Raw genomic sequence first — 22,204 nt, forward strand, 5'->3', positions numbered from 1 at the left:
GGCCATCGTGACTGAGGGCATTTTGTGTCAGAAAACAGGGTGTTGGATTTTCATCCTTCTGTGCAGTTCATGCTTGTTTCCTGCAAATGTAACCATTTCTGTTTTCCCCCTTATTCTTCTTGTTTTCATCCTTTCTGTACTACATATAGGTCTGGAGCCAGAGCTTTCCCCAGCAGGTATGGTTTCTCTTGCATTCTTACTGTCCCTGCCCTGTACCCAGCACCCCTGAATTATAGGGGAACCAGAGAATGTTCCTTATAAGTGAGGATTTTTTCTCCCCTATTTCTCAGATGAGTGGAGGCTTTCTTCCAGTGCTGATGCCAATGGAAATGCCCAGCCCTCTTCACTGGCTGCCAAGGGCTACAGAAGTGTACATCCCAACCTTCCTTCCGACAAGCCCCAGGTAGGCGTGTGCTGGGGGGTTGGGTGGGGACTGGTGGGTGGTACCTGTTTTTGAGTCTTTTAGCTTAGACTTGTGACTTCTGCTTGCCCAATTGGATAATGAAATAGATTTCGTGTTTTTGACCACCTCTGGAAAAATCTCTGCAGGGACCAGAGTTAGGGGGAAGGTTGAGGTCAAGCCCAACAGAGGCTTAGAATGGGGTTGGTCTATACCAGAGTATTGGAAGTAGGCTCCGATGTTTTCTAGGTTTGATGTTCTGAAGGAGGGAATGCATTTAGCCTTGTATAAGTAGGAAAAAGATCTGAGCTTGTTTCTTTTCTTTTTTTTTTTTAAACGTTAGGCCAAGCCAGGCATAGTGGGTGATCCTAGCATTTTGGGAGGCCAAGGTGGGAGGATCACCTGAGCTCAGGAGTTTGAGACCAGCCTAAGCAAAGGGAGACCTCATTTAAAATATTTTCTAAAAATTGATAAACTAGCTGGGCATTGTGACGGGTTCCTGTAGTCCGAGCTACTCAAGAAAACTGATAAGTGGATCACTTGAGCCCCAAAGAGTTTGAGGTTGTTGTGAGCTATGATGCCATGGCACTCAACCCCAGGGTGATTGAGTGAGACTCTGTCTCAAAAAAATAAATAAATAAAAATTAAAAAATAAACTCTTTAGAGTATAATGTTCAAGAAAAAAGTGTATCTTGGTTTGGTGCCTGTGGCTCAAGTGGCTAAGGCGCCAGCCACATACATTTAAGGTGGCGGGTTCAAATCTAGCCCAGACCCGCCAAACAATGACGGCTGCAGCCAAAAAATAGCCGGGCGTTGTGGCAGGCACCTGTGGTCCCAGCTACTTGGGAGAGTGAGGCAGGAGACTCGCTTGAGCCCAGGAGTTGGAGGTTGCTGTGAGCTGTGAAGCCACGGCACTCTACCCAGGGGGATAGCTTGAGGCTCTGTCTCAAAAAAAAAAAAAAAGTATATCTTGTGTTTATTCCAATTATTATTATTCTAGTTGGAGCTGTAAGAGGAAGTTCTAGCAACTGTACTCTTACAGATTACGATCAGGTAGCTGTGGCCAGACTCTAAATCCAGCTTCCCAGGAACAGGCAGATAGAAGTCAAAATGGCAGTAGCATGAACAGCCCAGGTCTGCCCTGCAAAAAAAAAAAAACAACACAAAAAATCCCACCAAAGCTGTCGAAGTTGGAATAAGGATAATTGTGCCTAAGCCTTTTCCCCTAGGCAGTTTTCCTGATCTTTCTTCCTTTGCCTCAATCCCTGTTGATACTCTGCCTTTAAAATGAAAGGAATAGATCCTGCTTTAATTCAGGTGATCTGTGAAGAGTGTTTTTACATAAAGGAGCCACATCTATGGAATGGAGCAGTCCTTTCTCCTAAAGGAAGCCGGGCTGCTCAAAAACTGTTGGCAGAAATGTGTTCTTCAAGTGATGTGTGGTGTGTGGTTCACTTCCCTGTGCCTTCGCTCTGTAAAGGTGCTCCCAGAACTGAAACGGAGACCAGATTTTACAGGACCTTCCTGGTCACCCCCTACCCCCTTCAATGATCTGGCTCTTTCTCCTGAGGACACGAAATTGCACTGGCCCTTGAAATAAAAGTGACTCAGAGATAACATTTTCTTTCCTCTCCGTAGGCTATCTTCCCAGGCTTGGAGTTTGTCACTTGGTTCTTTGCCTTGTGTGCTGAGGTGCCCCCTTAAAACCTTTCTGCTTCCTGCCATGACTTACCTCCCTAAGTACAGCCATGTGCATCCAGGGCCACTGGTTAAAACCAGGAGATGCAAATGTACCTGGCTCCCTGAGGTCCTCATTAGACTCGGAGCTTGGGGTGGTCACTTGTCCAGAAAGCGACTTGCTATAGTTTTCCCATTTTGAAAGCCTTTCCCAGTGTACAGATGTGCTGCCTATGGCAGACACAATTCCTTCTCAGCCATCTCAGGAATGGATATAGTTCACTCTGTGCAAATTAAAAAACAGTACTTATTAATTCAACAGAAATGTAGAAGCACATTCTTTTCCATTATCAGTGATTTAGTCCAAAGGGTAACTCAGTCATTCATTTTGGCTTCTTAAGCAGCTCTTTTAAAGAGATGATTTTAAAAGCCTGTGAAGCAAATAAAACTTCCTTTAAAATACATTTAAAAAAAAAACCAACTTTATTGAGTATCTCTGCTGTGTTCAGATCACCGTGTTAAACATTGCCCTCAAGGAGTCTGTAAGCGTGAGTCTTATAATAACAGAGAGCATCGTGTGATATCTTGAACAAACAGCGTGTTTTCTTATCTGTCAGTAGTCTAGAATTTTTTCTTTTTACCAGGGCTTCTTAATGGAAACAAGGTAAATTCCTGATATAGAGGTTTTATTCTGTATATTCGGTGCAAAATTGTCCATCCAAATTTCAAGAACCTTTAGGTCACGCATTACTTCTTAGATTTATTTCCTGAATACAAACATGACTTCTTGCTGTGCAGCCATTACCAGAGCTGTAAGTACACACTGATTTAGGCAAAGCCAAGGTGGACTGGGCTACTGACCACCCTGACTTGATTTGAGCTGAGGAAAACTCTCGGACCCCTGCAGGCCTAGCATTTCCTCATGAGGACTGAGTTGGGATCTAGGAGACCCATGGGTCAGATGGGAATCCTGTGTCCTGTTGCCCTCTCTCCCCATACACGGTTACAGAAAACCAGAACCTTCCTCTCTTTGACATCATCAGCACCACCATGGTGGTGCCCAGTGGAGGGGAGAATTGGTAGTTTCTGGAACTGTAGAAACCATGTATATACTATTTTTTCACTGACCACCTTCTAAAAAGATAAATGAAATTTCTTAGTAGCCAGCTGGGCAGAATGCAAACTACCTGTGTGATTCCTATAATTTTTGCATTAAAACAAAAAGTAGTTCCTTCCATATGGAGTCCCTGTGCCAATCTCTTTGCTGCTTCAGGCAAAAAGAAGCCCTGGGACAGGAAGAGCTTTGGCTCTGAGTGCACTGTTGATGCTCTGGGGAAGCGTCCTCTCTGCAGGGTTAGAACATCGGGAAGGCTCTGGCCTGATGTAATGCAGCCTTGGCACCATATATGGCCACAGCAGAATTAAGTTAAAAACTCATTGAAACTGATTTCTATCTTTGGACAAGAAGAAATCACACGTGGCTTAAAGTAAAAGTAAATATGAGACCGTATCAATACTGTCTTTGCTTACCTCCCTACACCTGTTATCAACTCACCTGGCAGTCCCTTTGGTGTGTGCTAGTCCAAATGCTTTGTTTCTAGAGGGCCTCATTTAGTCTCTTATCATGCCCAACCTCCAGTCTGAGTTCACTGACTCAGAGTTCATCTGGAAGCTTTTGCTCTAGCTCAGTGGTTCTCAATCTTCCTAATGCTGCGGCCCTTTAATATAGTTCCTGTGGGTCACGACCCACAGGTTGAGAACCGCTGCTCTAGCTGATACTGGAGAGTGGCTCTTCCCTTTGGTTTTGTGACTGGTATCTATGGTTACATTGCACCGTCATGGGCACCTGTGAAAAGAGCAGGCATTGAGTTAACCTGGGATTCCCAAATAGCTACTTCTCTATTCTGCTTATTTGTACCTTGAAAATCAAGTTTAAAGGACAGTTATTTATTATTTCTAGACTGATACTCTAATCCAGGCTCATAAAACATCTTACATTTTTCACCTATTCACCCTTCCTAATATTCCTTCCCCCTAGTGCCACTAGCAATCTGTAGATACAAAAATGAGCTGCAATGTAATTCCCTAATAGACCCAGACCCTTGTACTCTTCCTGTTTTTGGTCACAACCCATTTATCAGATATTTACCAAATTCTAGTATATCTATCTGTGCAATTTGGAGGAAGGTTCTGTTTTTTTTCTAGTACTGGGATATCTTTAAAGATAGGGGTCAATGAAGAAAATCTAGAAAAATGAATTCTTCTTTATCTTGTGGTCGCAGTTGAGCCACTTTGGCAGGTGGTACCACTGAAGCGAAGGTCAGTCTGGAGAGTTACCCCACTGCCTGACCCTCTGCTCCACTGAGACGCAAGGAGGAATGGTGGTTGAGGGGAGAGGGAATGAGATGTGAACTATGGTTCTTGAGCTCTGAGCCTATAACCAGACCTTAGGGCTTAAATCATGTGAGTTCTGAGGGTGAGCATGGTAGTGGGCTGGGTAGGATAAGGATGGGAATGGGGCTGGATTTTGATAAACCAGGCGCAGTCCAGTCTTGTAGGCCAAATGAGTAAGTACTTCATTGCCTGATCCCTTTTTCTGTGTGTGTCAAAAATGAGAGACTGTGTGCTTTTAATCTCATGCCTATCTTCCTTCTAATAATTAGTTCCATCAAATTGTTTCCTCTGAGGAAAGAGCACATGTATATTCAAAAGTCCTTAGCATTCTCTTCTTGGTGAGCTTTAATTTGTTATGCTTATGGAATTGAGTGTTAAATCTCAGTGATTCAATTAAAACATCTGTCTCTCATGAACACAAATAAGGATGGGATGGTTCTTCCAGTTCTCCTTTTCCTAAAGGAAAAGAAGGAAAGACACTCAAAACGAATCCAGTCAATTTAAACTTTTAAAGCCAAAGACTTAAAGAGAAAGGTCTTGGGGAAAGGAGGCTAGAGAGGGAATTGGAGGCTTTAGACTGGCTTTTTGTTCCTTTGGCACCCTTTCTGCGTCAGGAGATCTAATAAAGATGCAGTCTGCCGAGGACTGGTGTCAAAATCAATTTAGCATGTGGCCTCCCATGGGCTGGGCTCAGCCTCCCTGGGGTGCAAAGTAGAGTCAGGCCCACCTATCTAGGTGAGTATGATTCAATCCCTGGCTTTACCCAGAAGAGAAAAGTGGGCACCATGAGGAGTCTTAACCTGAGAATTTGCTTAAAATCATGTCAATAATTGTTTTTTCTTCAGATCGTGTTATGCTGCTGTTTCTAATGGTCGTCCTTTCCATTTCCCCTGTTTCTTTTGTTCTCTGTTTTGATACCATGTCTTGAAAATACTACTAAAGGTTCTCTCTCTCCCACGCCCTCCTCTCCCTGAAGAGAAATGCTTTGCATGGCAGCCCCCCACCAACCACAGCACTTATAAGGACTCCCTCTACCTGAGCTCACCAAAGCCTTATGTCCCACCTGGCACCCCCAGCCAGCAGAACCCCTCACAACCCCAGCCCGTCTCTGTCCTCTTGGCAGCTGGTACGGCTCCCAAAGGTGCAGTGTGTCCTGGTCCCTTGCTTCCAGGTTCCACATTCCCCAGTGCTTCATCCCAACCCCAGCATCACTGTGCAGCCACTAGGACAGTTTGTAGTAAGAATGTGAGCTCTAACCCGTGTCATGAGTCAATTGGGAATAAAAAGGTCAGCAGCTTATATGTACCTTGTTTATCCAGTAACATTTGCCTGGCAGCGTCAGAAAACTCCTCTCCTGTTGCACGTGACCCGGCCAAAGGCACTCCCTTGGAGGCTGCAGGCACCCGAGCACAGGCTCCCAGCCTTGTCTCCCGCACAGCCGGCACTGGAAAACCACCCCCTGCTCCTCCTCCTGACCCTCCCAAGCTGTTCTTTGACATCTGTAAAGATGGCATTAACCGTGGTGAGAGTCCTTCCCTGGGGCCTCGGGCTTCGTTCCCAGATGCAGTGAGACCACCTGTGGTAGGCCCCCAGGTTACCTCTGATCCCGAAAACCAGAAGAGCAAAGAACCTTACCTTTTGCAGCCGAGTTATCCAGCCAAGGCAAGGAATTAGGAATGTTTGTGTGTCTTCTGCACTGTCGCCTTCCAAACTGATGCAAGCAACCCATTTGTTCCCTGAGCTCCCCGATCTTCCCTTTCCGAGTAATGTTGCTGTGGCTTGAATTCCAGATTCTTGTGTCTGAGTGTCTCAGCACGGTGCTCACCCTGTCTCTGTCTCTCTCTCCTTTTCTGTAAACGTGTAAGTATGCCGGGGTGTGGAATCTGCACACTAGTAACACGGTAAGATATGGAGTGTTTACGTTTTATAACAAGGTGCCAACAAGATTGTATTGATCTCAAGCTTTCAGGCTCTACAGCGGTTTCGTGGGTTAAACACAGCCTGCCTGCCTGTTCTGCTGTTGTCTCTCTTTCTCTCTCATAAAGTGTTAAAAGGATTCAAAAATAGATGGATGGAAAGTGAACTTGGATGGGGCTCCCTGTGTGTCAGAGCGTATCAGGAGGCCAGCTGGCGAGCACCATGTCTCATGTACTCTGAGGAAAGGGCACCGATTAAATATTTCTCAGAGTACATCACTGCATGCCCACTGTCAACTGTTTAATTGTGGAATTCCTTCCTCCCGTCATACCCCTTTATGTAACGCCCCCCTTATTTTTACAGGGTGCCACTTCCTCCGGCCCAGGCCAGCCTGAGGTAATAGTTGTCCCTCTCTACCTGGTTAATACTGACAGAGGGCAAGAAGGCACTGCCAGACCTCCAGCATCTCTGGGGCCACCTGGTGGCGTCCCCACAGTCCCGACGACCACCCCTGCCGCCTCACCTCTGACCTTCCCGACTCTAGATGATTTCATTCCCCCTCATCTGCAAAGGCGGCCCCACCACAGCCAGCCAGCCAGTGCTTCTGCCTCCTTCCCCCCCGTTAGCCAGACACCACCATCCTTCTCACCACCACCTCCGCTGGTCCCTCCCGTACCGGAGGACCTCCACAGAGTCTCGGAGCCTCACCCCACAGGAGCTGTTTCAAGTACCGTAAGCTTGCTGGACTTCCCTCCCTGGCTTTCCTGAATGTCTGCTCCCGGCAGTAGAACTCCCTTTCTCACGGAAGTACTAAGTTTGAGGAAAGCGGTGGCTGCGCTGTGCTTGTGTGATGACTAGAACCGCGTCTGCTGTCACTAGAGTGCATGCTCCCGCGTGTCTTCCCCGGGCCTCGCGGCTGTCACAAGCCCTCAAGTCCGTCCTCTTCTCTGTCCTGTTGGGAATGCACAGCTTCCTGAAAGCACTTTCTGTCCCTCTGAGAACACATCGTCTGTGGCCCTGGCGAGTCGTGCTCTTCCCAGGCCGGGCAGACGTAACGTTGAGAGCTGAGGAAAGCCGAGGAGTTAACGTGGAAAGGCCAGCAGCAGGCATGGCGCTACCTAGCTCTGTACCAGGGAGCGGGGAGACGCTAGGGTAGGAAAAGAGCCGCTCTTTTGTTGATTTAGTAACTAAACAGACTCTCTTTTTACATACAGAAATGGATAAAAAAGGAAATTGGGACAGTTGGGTTTAATTGAGCAAATGGGCCTGAAAGCCTTGTACAAATGTTAGGACTGTTTCCTCCAAAAGCAGACAATTGTGAGGATCCCTGAGAGGCGGTCCCGGGAATCTCTGTGGCAAAACAGGGCACCAGTGGTCACGAGAAGCTAAAGGGCCCTGACATCTCAGGTCCCGTCCTAGAGGGAGGCAGGGAGGGGTCCCCATCAGAAGTGGGTAAGTCCAGCTGCTTTAGAGAAAATGCCGAGTCAAAGTCCTTGGGTTTGCTTTTTCCTCAGGAGCCCTGAGGAAGTGAGAGAGTCTGAAAGAACTTCGAGTGAGGTGTGATGTGAGGATACGTGCCTCTACTCACAGGGCTGCGAGGGTCAGTGGGATCGAGCAGTTACAGTTCCTGCTGTGGTGCTTGGCAGAGAAAAAGTGCCCAGTGAACATCATCTATGTTGCTGAGGCCTTGCCCTAGCAAGTGGGAGTTGTGGGGGAGACAGAGTCACTCACAAGTAGGTAACTGGTTCGTTAACAATTAATCACTGAGTTCCTTCCATCTTATAGGCCTTCTGCCTTGGGTACAACCATAAGCAAGTCAGGCCTCCTGCTCTCAAAGGGTTTTTTAGAGTTGTTTATCATTTCTCAAGCTTGTACATGGGATCGTCTAGGGGTCAGGGAGGCCTTGTTTAAATGGTCACCTCTAGGCTATTCTCCTAGAGCTTTTGTCTGAGTGGGTCTGGAAAAGGCCCTAGCGATCTCACTTGGTAGCAAGCACCCCAGGAGGTTCTAAACACTGGGAGTTCACATGCCACATTTTGAGATAGAGCTAGTGAGCATGCAATTAGCTGATGGAACCAAACATTCACAGACATCCTTTTGTAGGGAGGTATGTCTACAAAATGGGCCCAAGTAGCTTGTTAAGTGGAAATCAGTCATGTAGAAAACAGGAAGAAAACTTTTAGATTTGGCTTATTAAAGAAATTATAATGAGGCATCAGGCATACCAAACCTGAGAACTGCTATATCCTATCCTGGGCCGGGGCTTCTAAAATCTCTAGATAATATAGCATGATGTGGTTAGGTCAGGACCAGGCCAGACATGGCCCATGGACTTGGCTATCCTTTTAGCTTTGAGCTTTGCAACTTAGACCTATTGGAGAAAAATGGTAGATTGTTCCTTGAAACATCCTCCTACCCTCCCTGAACTTAGAATTTAGAAGCCACTCTTGTTTGGGGGCATGCAGGCATCTTCGCTTTGGCACAGAGTTTTTCTAGAGTAACAGGTAAAGTGAGTTTTGTGTTTAGTGCACTGATATACCATGGTGAGTAGTTTTGTCGTGCACTCTGTAATTTATTATTTGTGTAAGTCTTCGTTTTCATATCAAGTCAGTGTTTTCAGTTTCTCAAGCCTGACTAATCAGCCTGGGGTAGACTTCTGGGAAGGACTTCAGTTGGTCTGATAACTTTTGGTTTGGCCCCAGGTAACAGAGTAAGAGTGAAGGAAACTGTCTGGGTTCCTCCTCAGAAAGAATTTGACTAGAGGGGAAGCCCTTGTGGGTTTGTCTCAGCCAGGAGTTGATACCTGCTCCATCTGCAGCTGGAGAATAAAAGAGAAGAATAAAAGTCGGGTTAATTGATCTGAATTCTTTTAGTCAATAGCTGTTTTTGTGATGTTCCAGAAATAAGATACAGTAAAATTTGTAAAATGCTCAATGCTTATATGAACCACCCAAACACCGCATTAGGCATTAATACTTTAAAGAGCCGTATGCCTGACATTTTGTGTTTCTTGGGTGCATGCTGGCAGAGATTTTAATGATATGCCATTTATCATCATTATATCACTTTGGAAGTAAATTAGAAGAAGTGTAATTATTTTCCACTTTATAAATGGAGGGATCAAAATGAGGCACTTTTGTACGAGATCATACTGTGCTTCTCAAGTCTTGGGAAAAGGGTTTATTCATTAAATTGAGCTGCTGCTTATAACTAACAGCAGCAGCTACTTGGAGCATTTTCAGAAGAGACAGACTAACCTAGCGAGTGTTTATGAAGCCCCAGAAGCTGTCCCAGGTGCTGACACCCACATCCTCGCTTTTGATGAGCCATGTGTTTTCTTGCCACAAACGTTTGCTTAGCTGCACCTTTGCAGGTAAATGGCTCCTGTCATTCCCAGGGCATTTACTGAATACCTGCTATCTGTGGAACATTGTGCTGGATGTGGGTAGGGGGTGGCCCTCATTCTATAGATCTTTACGCAGACTTTGCTATCAAAATCTTCTTTTAAGATGAGCATTCTGGCTTTAGGGTTTGTAAATTCTAAAATAGAAACTTTGAAGTATATATACAAGTGGAGGAAACTGTCTAAATAGCCTTACTATATCTCAGGATCTCATTTTCCTTTATTTATAAAGGCTAGCATTTTCTACAATATGCAGATATAATGCTTGTAATAATTTATGTGGTATTTCTGGCAGTGACCTCGGCTTTTAAAGTCAGGATTCTCACAAGGCTTTACATCAGGGATCTTTGTTACTCTAATAGTAGAGTGAAAAAAATGTCACAGGAGGCTAGGGTAATATCCAAATCTCAAAAGCAAGCATTGGTAAAATTGCTCACTGATGCTGATGCTAAGAGCAGCTTTCCCAGAGAACTGTTACTTAACTCCTCCCTGTCCTTACATCACAAGTGCCTTGTCCTCACATTGTCTTACATTTCTTTACACAGTATACTAAACTGTCCTGATTTTTCCCAATTAAACCAGCTCTTACTCTTGGATCACATTTGGAATTGCATGGGTTTTGCATGTTATTTTACTTTGATTTGGATTTGCTTTTCCAGTAACCAGATTGACCACCAACTATTACCAGGTGAAGACAGTGAATGATGTTGCTGAGGCTTTCAGTAACATTGACCTTCCCCCTCTCTCCCTTTACTAATACCAACAAAGAGAATACGCATTCCAGATTAAACTTTTAACTGGAATTAATGATATGATATGTCTCATTGATCACATTTCTTTTTGTAATTAAGGTCTTTGTAAAGCTTTAAATTTCTTCTTTTTAAAAAACGCTGATTCTAGATATCTCATATTTACAGTTAGTTAGATTGTTTATTTTCTTTTCAGGAATCCAGTCCCCTATTAAATGAAGTTTCTTCTTCCCGTATTGGAACTGATTCCCAAGTCTTTACACCAGTTAGCAAGCCATCATCCGCCTACCCCTCCACAACGATTGTCAATCCTACTATTGTGCTCTTACAACACAATCGAGGTAAGGGAACATTGTGATGTCCACTGGAATAATTGACATAGAATAGTCTGTAATATCTTATACTTGCGTATTCATGGTTGTATTCTTTAGCTGGTGACACCAAAACAAAAAAAAGGAAAAAAAAAAAAAAAAGGAAAGAAGGAAGGGAAAAAGTTTTCATCTCCTAATTCCTTATCATGAGAAGGAACTTAGCCAAAAGGCTGAGAAGCAAACATCATGAGAATTCTAATTGGAGGTTTAGCTTGGAAAAGCTAGGTGTAGTAATGCATCTTTTAAGTAATGTCATATATGATTTAGTTCTTTGACAGAATGAATTTTCTAGAAAGCAGAATTTTGAGTATGAGATTGAAGAGAAAACTTGCTGGGAGAGAAAAATTTCTAGAATATTAAACATGTTTTTGTACCTAAAACAGATGCTGTTGAACTTTTCTTGGTGACTCACTGCCCGTAATTCTTGCCAGCAGTTACTGCACAAGCTGTTATTCTGTGGTCCCCTTGAGGGACATGAGGTTCATGGAGCTGTTTGTCACCTTACCGTGAGGCTCCAGGCAGTGCTGCTAGAGTTTGTGTTTTGTTTTCTATAGTGTCTATGAGTGGTTCTTCTCCTCCTCCAAAAGAGCCCTGGGGTTGGGTGAAATTGAAGTACTCAAGGTAGTCATTGTATATGTTGACCCTTCTGCTTAAAAATTTCAGGCGGTGGCTCTAGATGCCACCCTCTCCTTTTTGGAATTCCATAGAGGGATAAACTTTCCCTTTGCAGAAGTCCTTTGCAGCACAGATGTAAAGTTTCCAGGCTATTTCCTTGTATAGAAAGGGCTTTTTAGTCTGAATTTCAAAGAACAGTGAAGGTTTGATTATTTTGTCGAGAGCTCAAAGCTCATTATAGAATCATCCTCTTGCCTCCTAACTCATAGTTTTCCTCTTCTCCCCCCCTTCTCCCTGCGTTGACTTGGAAGAGAATGGGACTAAAGTCTATTTTTAATTGTTTTCCATACTAAACAGAGTTTTCTGTTTCCTGCTTCTAATTTGAAAAGTAGATGAATAAAACATTTTCTCTTACTTTAAATCTTTCCACTGAAATCTTAAATAGTAGTTTTCGTAGTTTGGGTTTTTTTCCACTGTGTGTGGCTCCCATGTTAATTGTCACCCATGGATCTGTGTTTTTCAGAAGATAAAGGGAATCCCAGCCCCCACACTGAACTATGTAGGAGCCCATTCTCCATCAGCTATGCCATGGCCCTTACTGGCAGTAGCTCTCTATGGTCAGAAAGTATCCATAATGCAGGACAAAGTGCATTTTTGGTTCTCTGATCTTCTTTATGACTCATTTTTAAAGAAAAAGTTCAGTCAAACAGAAACAAGTTAATTCCCAGAAGGAAAGGCATTTTCTTTAAAAATGGGATTTATTCCCAAGGCAACTTGGGTTTTGTGAAATGCCTAGTGTAATGTCAGCTGCTTCTGCCAGGTCCCTCAGTGAGACATCTTTGGGCACAGAAATAAATGCCTATAGTTCCTTTCTGTTTCTGCCTTGAACACATGAATTCCTCTTACTTCCCTTTGGTTCTTCTTGTCTTTCTCTTTTGTACAAGTTCTGCCCTTGGATTTATAAATCAGAATCGTGCAGCCTGAGACACACATGCTTCAGAAAAGAATCTAAGTAATGGCATTAGTCTTTTGTAATTAAATGGTGGCTCCCATCAAGAGCAAAACCATATGTTCACTAAGCAGGTAGGGCAGGAAGAGTCAAGATAGAAGAGTCTGACTGGCCCACTCCTGTATTACTAATCATAAATGGGGCTTAGGTCAAACGCTTTTGGCATTGCTTCGGATGTACCCAACCTGGAAGCTCTGTTTTGCTTCATAAACAGTAACCACAATTTCTTAACTATTGCAAAGTCTCCTAAGGGAATGATAACTTTACTTCTGGAATTTTAGTTTAGTCATCTTAAAAACACTCCCCCTTTTTATTTCTGCCTAGACTGTCCTAGGGCATAGTGTGACAACAATCCTGTCTTACCCAGCCAGCCGCTCCTGGTAGAAACAGAAGGGCACTGAGCCTCTGGTCTGGCGCCGATGGTTGTGAACAATACAGCCCTTTCTCCATGTTCCCTGAGTTTTCATAACATGTATTTGGCGGCAGATCACTTACCAGCAGTCTGAGAAGGAGGACTTGAAACAGGGAAAGTCTTAGGACTAAAAGAGCCACATGAGGGTCCTCGTGCACAGTGCTTCTCAGTGTTTAATGCACTTAGGGTCCTGGGAGTCTTTGTTAACCTCCAGGTTCAGATTCAAGATGGCTAGGGATCAGGGGACAAGATGCTGCATTTTCAGCGCTGGTGGCCTACTGATCACATTGGAGAACTATAGTGCAGTAATTCCCTATATCTTACCGACACATGAAACAGTCTAGGGGTCACCCTAGGGTATCCCATTTCTGACTTTGCTAAATAGCACCACTGAAAATCAGCTACTACTGTCTGTGCCCAATGTCATCTTATGAAAATAAGGCCATTCACACCCCAGAAGTGGGGACAACACAGTCTTTTATATTGAATACATCCACTTCTGTGGGCTAGAGAGGCTCCGCCAACAGCCTACACAATAGTCTGAGAACCAAAGTTTCCTTTAGCTATAATACCAGAGAGCACTCTGATTTAACTGATGAAAAAAATGAGGCCCAATGGTTATAAAATGATTAGCTTTTGTCATTTGCAAATTGCTGGCAGAGCTGAGCCTGAGGTCCAGTGGGCTTCTGCCTGTCCAGCCAGTATGAACCTCATCCACGTGTCAGAAGTGGATAGTTGCCACTTCCGCCAGCTGTGAGCTCCCAAGCTGCCTTCTGTCTGCTACTTGCCCACACTGGGTCTAGTAAGAGGGTGGAGACACAGCCAGCAGGGATGATCACAGTACCCATGGGCTGGCAAGTATTCTATTTTTATCTATGTGACTGCTTTATATTTAGCAGCTGTAGAAGGTAAAGGTCACTTTTGTACTTATCTCATAGCACGTACACATAGGACCCTGTAAAGATGTTGGCCTCCCCTCTGCGTGCACGGCCAAGATGGCAAGAAGTTGACAAGAGTGTCACTGTGAAGGACCAGCTGGGTTTTGTTAATTAGGGTTGGAAAGAACCCTGGGCTAGGGGTTGGGAGATCCAAGTTCTAGATCCAGCTGATTTTCAGTGTTGTCTTGAGGAATTCATACCCCTTATCTGAAGTCTCCCAGCCAACATTGATTTTTAAGGATTTCTCCAGTACCCTGACTAGCCAGATTGCTATAGTGACTAAGGTCATGCCTTAGTTTCCTTACTTGTACAGTGGAGATAATAACTGTACCTAATTTCTATGGCTATTGTGAAGATTACACAATAATTTGTGTAAAATTTGTGTATTATGTAAAAGCTCTTAAGACATTGTCTGGAATGTAGCAAGCTTTCAGGAGATGGCTGCTGCCGTGGTTATGATTGTAATCATACAATCATACATTTCACTTGAAAGGTACTGAGGCTGGGATCATATAGGTCCTGCTCACTTGAGGCCAGGGGAATTGGGAGAATCCCCTTCAATGATTAGATCAGCTTGAGACAAGATATAAACTGCTAGAAAGCTGTAGCAGTCCCCTGAAACCTGGTGCGTATCTGGGGAGAGGAAAGATGACACCAGGCCTGTGGAATGGGAGCCATGTTAAGACCCCTGTGCTCGGCTGAGCTACACAGCATCTAAGCCCAGAGAACAGTGAGGACACAGAGTTGGGGTCCTAACTATTTACGCCAGGACTTCTTGGTCTTACTATGTGATGTATAAATCTCACTCATGCTATGTGTCCTTTTCTTTTATCACAGAACAGCAAAAACGACTCAGCAGCCTTTCAGGTAGGTATGAAATATTCATTTACACTTTAACCCCTATTCCTGTTAAAACCATCTTCTGGTCACCACCCAGTGTTTGATCAGCAAAATTTTCTGAGCTGCTCTGGTGTGTCAGGGACTGTGTTGCTTGCTGGACTGCCAAGATATGAAAACAGGCATAGTTCCTGCCTCCCTAGAGCCCACAGGCTGGTGGACAGATCAGAGGAGTGACCCAAACTAGTAAACATGTTTCAGGGAACTGTGACAGTGCCAGGATGCGTAGGAACAGGGTGTTCTGGGTAAAGAGAACTCAGAGTTCTGTTAGATGCAGTGTTCATGGCAGGCCTCTCCAAAGAGGTCTCTTTCCTGCTGCTTCTGTCTTCCTTCTAGACTGTGATGAATCAGAAGTTGGGAAATGTGGGCAAGTTCTTTCCTTGTTGGGTGGCATGGCCAACTACCAGTAGACAGTCCTGGGGTGATGGGACCAGGTGAGAGACTAGATCAGCAGTGGCCTCAAGAGGGTGCAAAAAAACTGTTTCTTGAATTGGAGCTGGTGTCAGAAATTCCTAGAGAGCTTGTCAAAACTCAGATTCTTGGGCCGTGATGCCCCAGAGATTTGGATTTAGTGGGTGTGGGTGAATGTGCATTTCTGACCAGCTCCCAGGGATGCTGGTGCTCCCTTGGTGCTGACTGCAGGGTGAGTGGCCACTGGCTCCTCAAGGTCCCACAGTGGTGGAGTGACTACAAATGCAATCGGATGTCAAGGCTCCTCCCTGGTACAAGTAGGGTTGGGGCAGTGTTGGGTGGGTTGGGAGCCTAGGAAAGAGAGTGGTTAGCTCTTCCCTTACAGCTTCTGGTAGCCATTCTGCTTGAATCCTGGGTCTATCACTAATGTTGATGGCCCAGGTAAGTTTTCTTACCTGTCAAGTGGGGAAAGCAGCAGTGCCTCACAGGCTGTATGAAGATGAATTGGGATTTTGCTGTTAAATAGCTTGGCCCTGAGCTTCGGCACCTCTGAATGCTTAGGAGAGGTGACCGACTTACCAAGAGGCACCTTCTTGGGTCACTCACCATTTCATTGAGTGCCTCCTTCATGTCTAGCCCTGAGCTAGGCTCTAGGGCTGCAGCAGGGACCCGTGCTGCCCTGAATAGCTGACGGTGTAGTGTGATGGTTTGTAGCCGTTCATGGACTGCTTGGGATCTAGTGAAGGCCATAGATTCATTTTCCAGAAAAAGCCATACATGTCTAAGTGTGTGCACGTGATTTGCATGGACTTGCAGGTACTTATGAACTCCGGGGTTAGGAACTTCTGATTGGGTGTACAATACTAAGAACAATCATCTCTGAGTCGCTGCTACGTGATTTCTGTGACTTCATACCACTGCTATCCTTGTGATTTGTGGCAAGCCCAGGAGAGCACAGGGTTCTTACAACCTCTCAGCTTTATCAGGACTTGGCCACAGGGCTGGGACAGGCTGTGGTTGAGCTCAAGGTGCCCTTGGCTGCCCCTCCTCAAGCTGCCATTCTCCAGCCCCCTTCATTCCTTGGCCCCAGCCCAGGTTGCTGAGAACACAGTGGTTCCAAAAAGAAAAGTGGCTTCTATGGGCCCCTTCCTGCCTGTGGAAGGATGAAAGGAATGGTGAGATGGACAAAATGGTGAGACCCAGAGTTTGTTCTAGCCTCTTCCCTCTTAGAGCTGTTGGTCCCTGGGTGAATGATTTCACCTTTCTGAGCCATAGTTTCATCATGTGGGAAATGAAGGTGACAGTCCTTGCCCCTGCCTGGAGGAGGTGTCATGTGTAAGAGGAAGGAGGAGGATGCTTTGCACTCTGGAAGAGGCCATGTGAGTGTGAGGGCAGCTCCAACGTGCTGGGCGGGCTCAGGCCAGTTCCTCAGCTCTAAGATAGGCGTGCTGCTACTGCCCTCCCTGAGGGCAGTCTGGGTGGGCGCTCTCCAGGCTCTGTGCCTTGGAGCCTCCTCTGTGGGGTTTGATGCTTGATGAATCGTCCAGGAATGAAGCCTATGTGGTGTTTGGCCTCATGTGGCTCATGATCCCCTTGGGGTAACAGACAGGATAGCAAGAAAAGCTCTGGGAAGGAGGGGTTGGCATGGGGTGTCAAGAGGCCACCCCTATCTAGGGAAGTGTGTGCATTGCAGTAATCCCCAGGCAGCAGATGTGAAGGAAAGGGTGCCGTCCCACTTCCCACAAACAGGCCCCATCTGAAGTTGTCAGCAGCATCATTTGTTTTTAATTACTCTGGGTCTGGGAACCTTGAGAGCAGAATGTCCGTGATCTTCATCATCTTCTCTGAGCAGGAGGAGAGTGAACGCCCCCAAGTGCCATATGACAGACACTAGGTTGAAGTTAACCTCATCTGCCCCAGGTCACACTCAGAGGTCTCTCTGGTGGGTGGAGAGCATGCAGCAGTTGTGCTAAGGGAGACCCTGGGGACTCAGAATCCCTCTGGCAGATCCTCAGCCCATGTTGTGGTTTCCTGGGAGCATGAGAACTCGTTCCATAAAGCCGTTCTTGTCTTAACATAAGTTTATGATGATGATGCCAGGGATCAGATTTTCTGAAGCACTTATAAGCCAAAAAACTATTTAGAAATGAGCATGAAATTTGGGTGGTCACCCCATGGAGTAGAATGAGTTGTAAAACCTGACTGTGCTGATGCCATTGTCTCCCCAACTTCCCCAGTGCACAGAAGCCTCTGACTTCGTCATCACAGCTTTGCAGGTGCCCTTGAGTTCCCTCCTTTTTGCCCAAGCACAGTCCCCCACTAGCACTCTGTACTTGTCCTTTTTCAAAGACAAGAAGCTGTCCTCAGTCACGAGCAGATATTTACTAAGAACTTACTGCCAGGGCACATCTCGTCACCTCTATTCTCACCTCAGGGGCCTCACTGATGGGACTTTGGCTCCCTTGGCTTAAACCTTTTTGTCCCCTATCCTTTACCCTCACAGGTTACCTTCTGCCACCCTCCTTCCTCCATGCTGACCCCCCACTTCTGCTCACACATTCATCCCTGGCCTTGTAATCTAGCACCTACCCCCACTGCCCTCCTCAAATTGCTCCCTCAGAGTGTTCCTGTGACTTTTCTCTTGTCTAATGCTGCCACCGCCTCTGCTTCAATTTCTGGGTTTTTTGACACGTTTAACCACCCACTTGGGATTCTGCTTCCCCGGTTCAGTGGCACCTTGCTGTACTTTCCTGGTTCAGCTCCTATCCTTCGGATGACTCTCACATGTTCAGGATTCTTTTGCTTTTCAGCTCGCAACTGTGGCTTCCCTCGGTACACGATGTCAGCCCTTGGCTCTGCCTTCACTTCTCTCTGCCACTGAGCTCTGCCATCTCCTTGACATCAGCCATCGCTTTTGAGCTGATGCCTCTGAAATTGCACTCTTGTCAGGGCATCTCACCTGGTCTCCTTCCACATTTCTTTTTTTCTTTTCTTTTCTTTTTTTTTTTTTTGAGACAGAGCCTCAAGCTGTCACCCTGGGTAGAGTGCTGTGGCATCACAGCTCACAGCAACCTCCAACTACTGGGTTCAAGCGATTCTCCTGCCTCTGCCTCCCAAGTAGCTGGACTACAGGTGCCCACCATAACGCCCGGCTATTTTTTGGTTGCAGCTGTCATTGTTTGGCAGGCCCAAGCTGGATTCAAACCCTCCAGCTCAGATGTATGTGGGTGGTACCTCAGCCACTTGAGCCACAGGAGCTGGGAACCTTGCTCCACATTTCTTCTAGGGATATCCAGGCATTGCTGCTGAGTGTCTCACTTTCTTCTCAGAGTTACTATGGTCTAGAAAGCCATCTTTTCTCCCTCCCTTCCCCAACCCAGTTCCTTTTTTTTTTTTTTTGAGACTCTTCTCTGTTGCCCAGGCTAGAGTGCCATGGCTTTAGCCCAGCTCACAGCAACCTCAAACTCATGGGCTCGAGAGATCCTCTTGCCTCCCAAGTAGCTGGGACTACAGAAATCTGCTACAATGCTTGGCTGATTTTTCTATTCTTAATAGAGACAGGGTCTTGCTCTTGCTTAGGCTGCTCTCAAATTCCTGAGCTGAAGGGATCCTCCTGCCTTGTCCTCCTGGAGTGCTAGGATTACAGCCATGAGCCACTGTGCCCAGTCTTGAGTTCCTTTCTTAATTTCTCTATTTGGATGAAGCCAGACTCCCAGTTCCAAAACCTTGGTGCTATCATTGAGGGAGGCAAGACAGGATGTGTCAGAGAGGATTGCTGGCGTCACGTGGACCCTAGGCTAAGTCCCCACTTGGCCATGTTCTGGCTGTGTGACCCTATATGGATACCTTAATGCAGGCATCCTCAAACTACAGCCTGCGGGCCACATGCGGCCCACCTAAGACATTTATCCAGCCTACTGGGTGTTTTTCCTGCCGCTGCCTGTCCTGCTTAGCAGCCAACTCGTCCCGGGGCCCGCAGCCCGACCCTCCAACGGTTTGAGGAACAGTGAACTGGCCCCCTGTTTAAAAAGTTTGAGGATCCCTGCTTTAATGTCTCTTTGTTTTGGTCCTTTAATTATTAAAATAAAAAAAAGGAAAGAGGGGTGATAAGAGTTTCTTCCTTATAGAGTTATTGGGAAGCTAAAAGGAAGCAAGGTCTATGAAGAGTTGTACACAGTGCCTGGCATATAATTTGCTCAGAGCTGTTCAGAGGTCCACATATATTTGCTTAGTCTGTTTTTCTACCAGGAGTAACCTTCAGTTGTGTTCATCTGCTTGGCTTCTCTGAGAACCTGGCTTTCATCAGCCTGCATTCTCATTGCTGGCTCACTTGCTCTTCCTGCCCACCAGACTGTAAGCCTCTTGAAGACCAGGATTCTTAAAGTTCACCTGCATGTCCACAGAGCAGGGCAGGGCAGGGCAGGGCACAGTATCCTGTGATTAGTAAGTGCCTCCTCAATAAATAAATAACATGGCTTGGTGCCTGTGGCTCAAGTGGCTGAGGCACCAGCCACATACACTGAAGGTGGCAGGTTTAAATCCAGCCCGGGCCCGCCAAACAACAATGATGGCTGCAACCAAAAAATAGCCTGGCGTTGTGGCAGGCACCTGTGGTCCCAGCTACTTGGGAGGCTGAGGCAGGAGACTCGCTTGAGCCCAGGAGTTGGAGGTTGCTGTGAGCTGTGATGCCACAGCACTCTACCCAGGGGGACAGCTTGAGGCTCTGTCTCAAAAAATATAAATAAATAAATAAATAAATAAATAAATAACATGGTCAGAGTAACAGATTCTGTTATGTAATTTTATACTCACTAAATTACATCTGGTATGCTTATTAGCTCTCTATAACTTCCAGTCTTAAACCAAATTAAATAATCTGTACTGTGCACTTAGCAATGTGCAGCTTCCTGAACCTGTTGGCATAAGTTTGTCTTGGTAAGTTCCCTTAACAACACTGCCACGAATGTGCCAGCGGAAGCATCATCCCTACTTTTAGATAAGAAAACTGAGGCACAGAAAAGTTAAGTGACTTCCCCAAGAGAAAACAAAAATTTTCGAGTCCTATTTTATTGCCTCCTTATGATTCTATCTGCTCCCTCAATTTCTAGAACAGTCAGAACTACTCAGATGGCCAGAGCACCACATGCACACTTCTGCATGGCACTTTCACACTGTCAGGAAACTATTTTTTAAAGGGCTAAAAGGATGGTAAATATTTTAGGCTTTGCAGGCCCTATGGTTTCTGTCACAGCTACTCAGCTCAGACATGGCAGGATAAAAGCAGCCATAAATAATATGTAAATGAATCAGTGTGGCTTTGTTCCAGTAAAACTCCACTTACAAAAACAGGTGGCGGGCTGTAGTTTGCTGACCACTGCTTTAAGTGGAACTAGTTCCAGTTGAGAATTTGCAAACACATTTTCCCCCAGCTGGACTGTTCAGACCTTTTTTGCTTTCATGCTACCAGAAGAGCTTCAGCTAACAATTGCTTTTTATTTCTAGACTCTGTCTCAGAAAGAAGAGTGGGAGAGCAGGACTCGGCACCAACCCAGGAAAAACCCACCTCACCTGGCAGGGCTGCTGAAAAGAAAGCAAAGGATAACAGTAGGCGGGTGGTTAAGAGCACTCAGGACCTGAGCGATGTTTCCATGGATGAAGTGGGCATCCCACTCCGGGTATGGATACTGGAGTCCTTTTTAGTTTTCATTGTAAGCAAGCCATGACAAGTGTATACTCTGAGTCTGTGTGAACCTTGTCTGTGGGTACAGAAGCCTTATAGGGAGGGCCCTCGAGTGTCAGAGCCCTCAGGAGCTGTGCTCCAGACTTGGTGCATGCAGCTTTTCCAAAGCAGGTGTTGGGTGTGATAGGCCTCAGGAATAAAGGGTTTCGTGGCCAAAATATGAGGAAGAGCTGGGTGCTACCGAGAGACATTTCTCTGCTGCAGAACTTCTAGGATGCTTCCGGTAAGGGAGTGTTCAAGAGATAATGTTATGGACTGTTTTCCTTCATTATTGTTGTGTGGAGCAGGTGAGACATTCTTGGTTCAGGATTGGAAAACCCTGTGGAGAGTACGAGGCCCCTGGGTCTCTCTTTGGGGGTTTGGAAAGATCTCCCTGGATGGAAAATGCATAGGAAACTCTAAGAAAAACTCAGAAGGGACTGAGCTAGCCACGCTAGGAAAACTCAGAAGGGACTGAGGACAGAGCCAGTCTCTCAGTAGTCCTGCTCCACTCTCCCCTGCAGGCCCTAAGGAATTCCAGGGAAGCCCAACTTTGGGGCCTGGCTTTGGGTGAATTCTCTTCCTCTCCATGTGTCCCCCAGACAGCGGGTACTATATATTCTTCTGTGATTTTCATTTAGCAAATGTGCCCTTTTGGAGGAGGTTAATAGAGCTATGGGCTAAGCACGAAAATAACTCTTTTTCTGGTCCTAGGTGGTAATACAGGGGGAGAATTATTAAGAGTAATTGCAGCTACCATTTGCTGAGTACACCATCTCATTAAAACATCACTCACCTGAGTGAGTGGTTGATACTAATATCATTTTGCACTTTATAGATGAGGAAACGGGCTTAGAGGGATTGCATTATCTGCCCAACTTGTGTGTGACAGTGGTCTACCCAACTCCCAAACCGCACCCCTCACCATCGTGTCAAACTGGGTACCTTCCTCACCAGCTCTGTGACCTCAGATGATTCACTTTGTTGTTCTGTATCTCATTTCCTCATCTGTAAAGTGGGAGTGAAAATATCTGCCCTAACCACCTATCTGTCACCTTCCTTATTTTATTTTTATCAAAAAAAAAAAAAAACCATCCCAACTTTGTGGGTAGGATGAGAACTCTGGCACTGAATGCTATAATGGGTTATGTTTTAATGTATGCATTCTAAATCTGGCCCTGTGCAAGGTGACTTAGATACATTTCTACAGAACGTAGAATGTGTCCTGAGTGGTGACATAGCATATAAGCAAGAATTCTTTGTCTTTTATGTTTGGCATCTGTATATGGAGA

General features: G+C 45.7%; 1 protein-coding gene across 6 annotated transcripts in view; it reads left to right on the top strand.

Annotated features, from left to right (window-relative positions):
* SORBS1 (sorbin and SH3 domain containing 1) overlaps positions 1–22,204 on the top strand; it is a 242,430-nt gene that overhangs the window by 138,481 nt on the left and 81,745 nt on the right. For 3 of the 6 annotated variants that reach the window (XM_023511595.1, XM_003787314.3, XM_023511594.1), the window contains 6 exons: positions 150–176; positions 291–403; positions 6,752–7,120; positions 10,737–10,881; positions 14,723–14,752; positions 20,696–20,868. In XM_023511595.1, the coding sequence (XP_023367363.1) occupies positions 150–176; positions 291–403; positions 6,752–7,120; positions 10,737–10,881; positions 14,723–14,752; positions 20,696–20,868 (857 nt within the window). The remainder of the gene's footprint in view (positions 1–149; positions 177–290; positions 404–6,751; positions 7,121–10,736; positions 10,882–14,722; positions 14,753–20,695; positions 20,869–22,204) is intronic. The other 3 variants (XM_023511597.1, XM_023511598.1, XM_023511596.1) reach the window with 2 other exon arrangements.

Source organism: Otolemur garnettii, unplaced genomic scaffold (assembly GCF_000181295.1).
Source record: "Otolemur garnettii isolate 467f Iridium unplaced genomic scaffold, OtoGar3 scaffold00021, whole genome shotgun sequence".
Taxonomy (NCBI): Eukaryota; Metazoa; Chordata; class Mammalia; order Primates; family Galagidae; genus Otolemur; species Otolemur garnettii.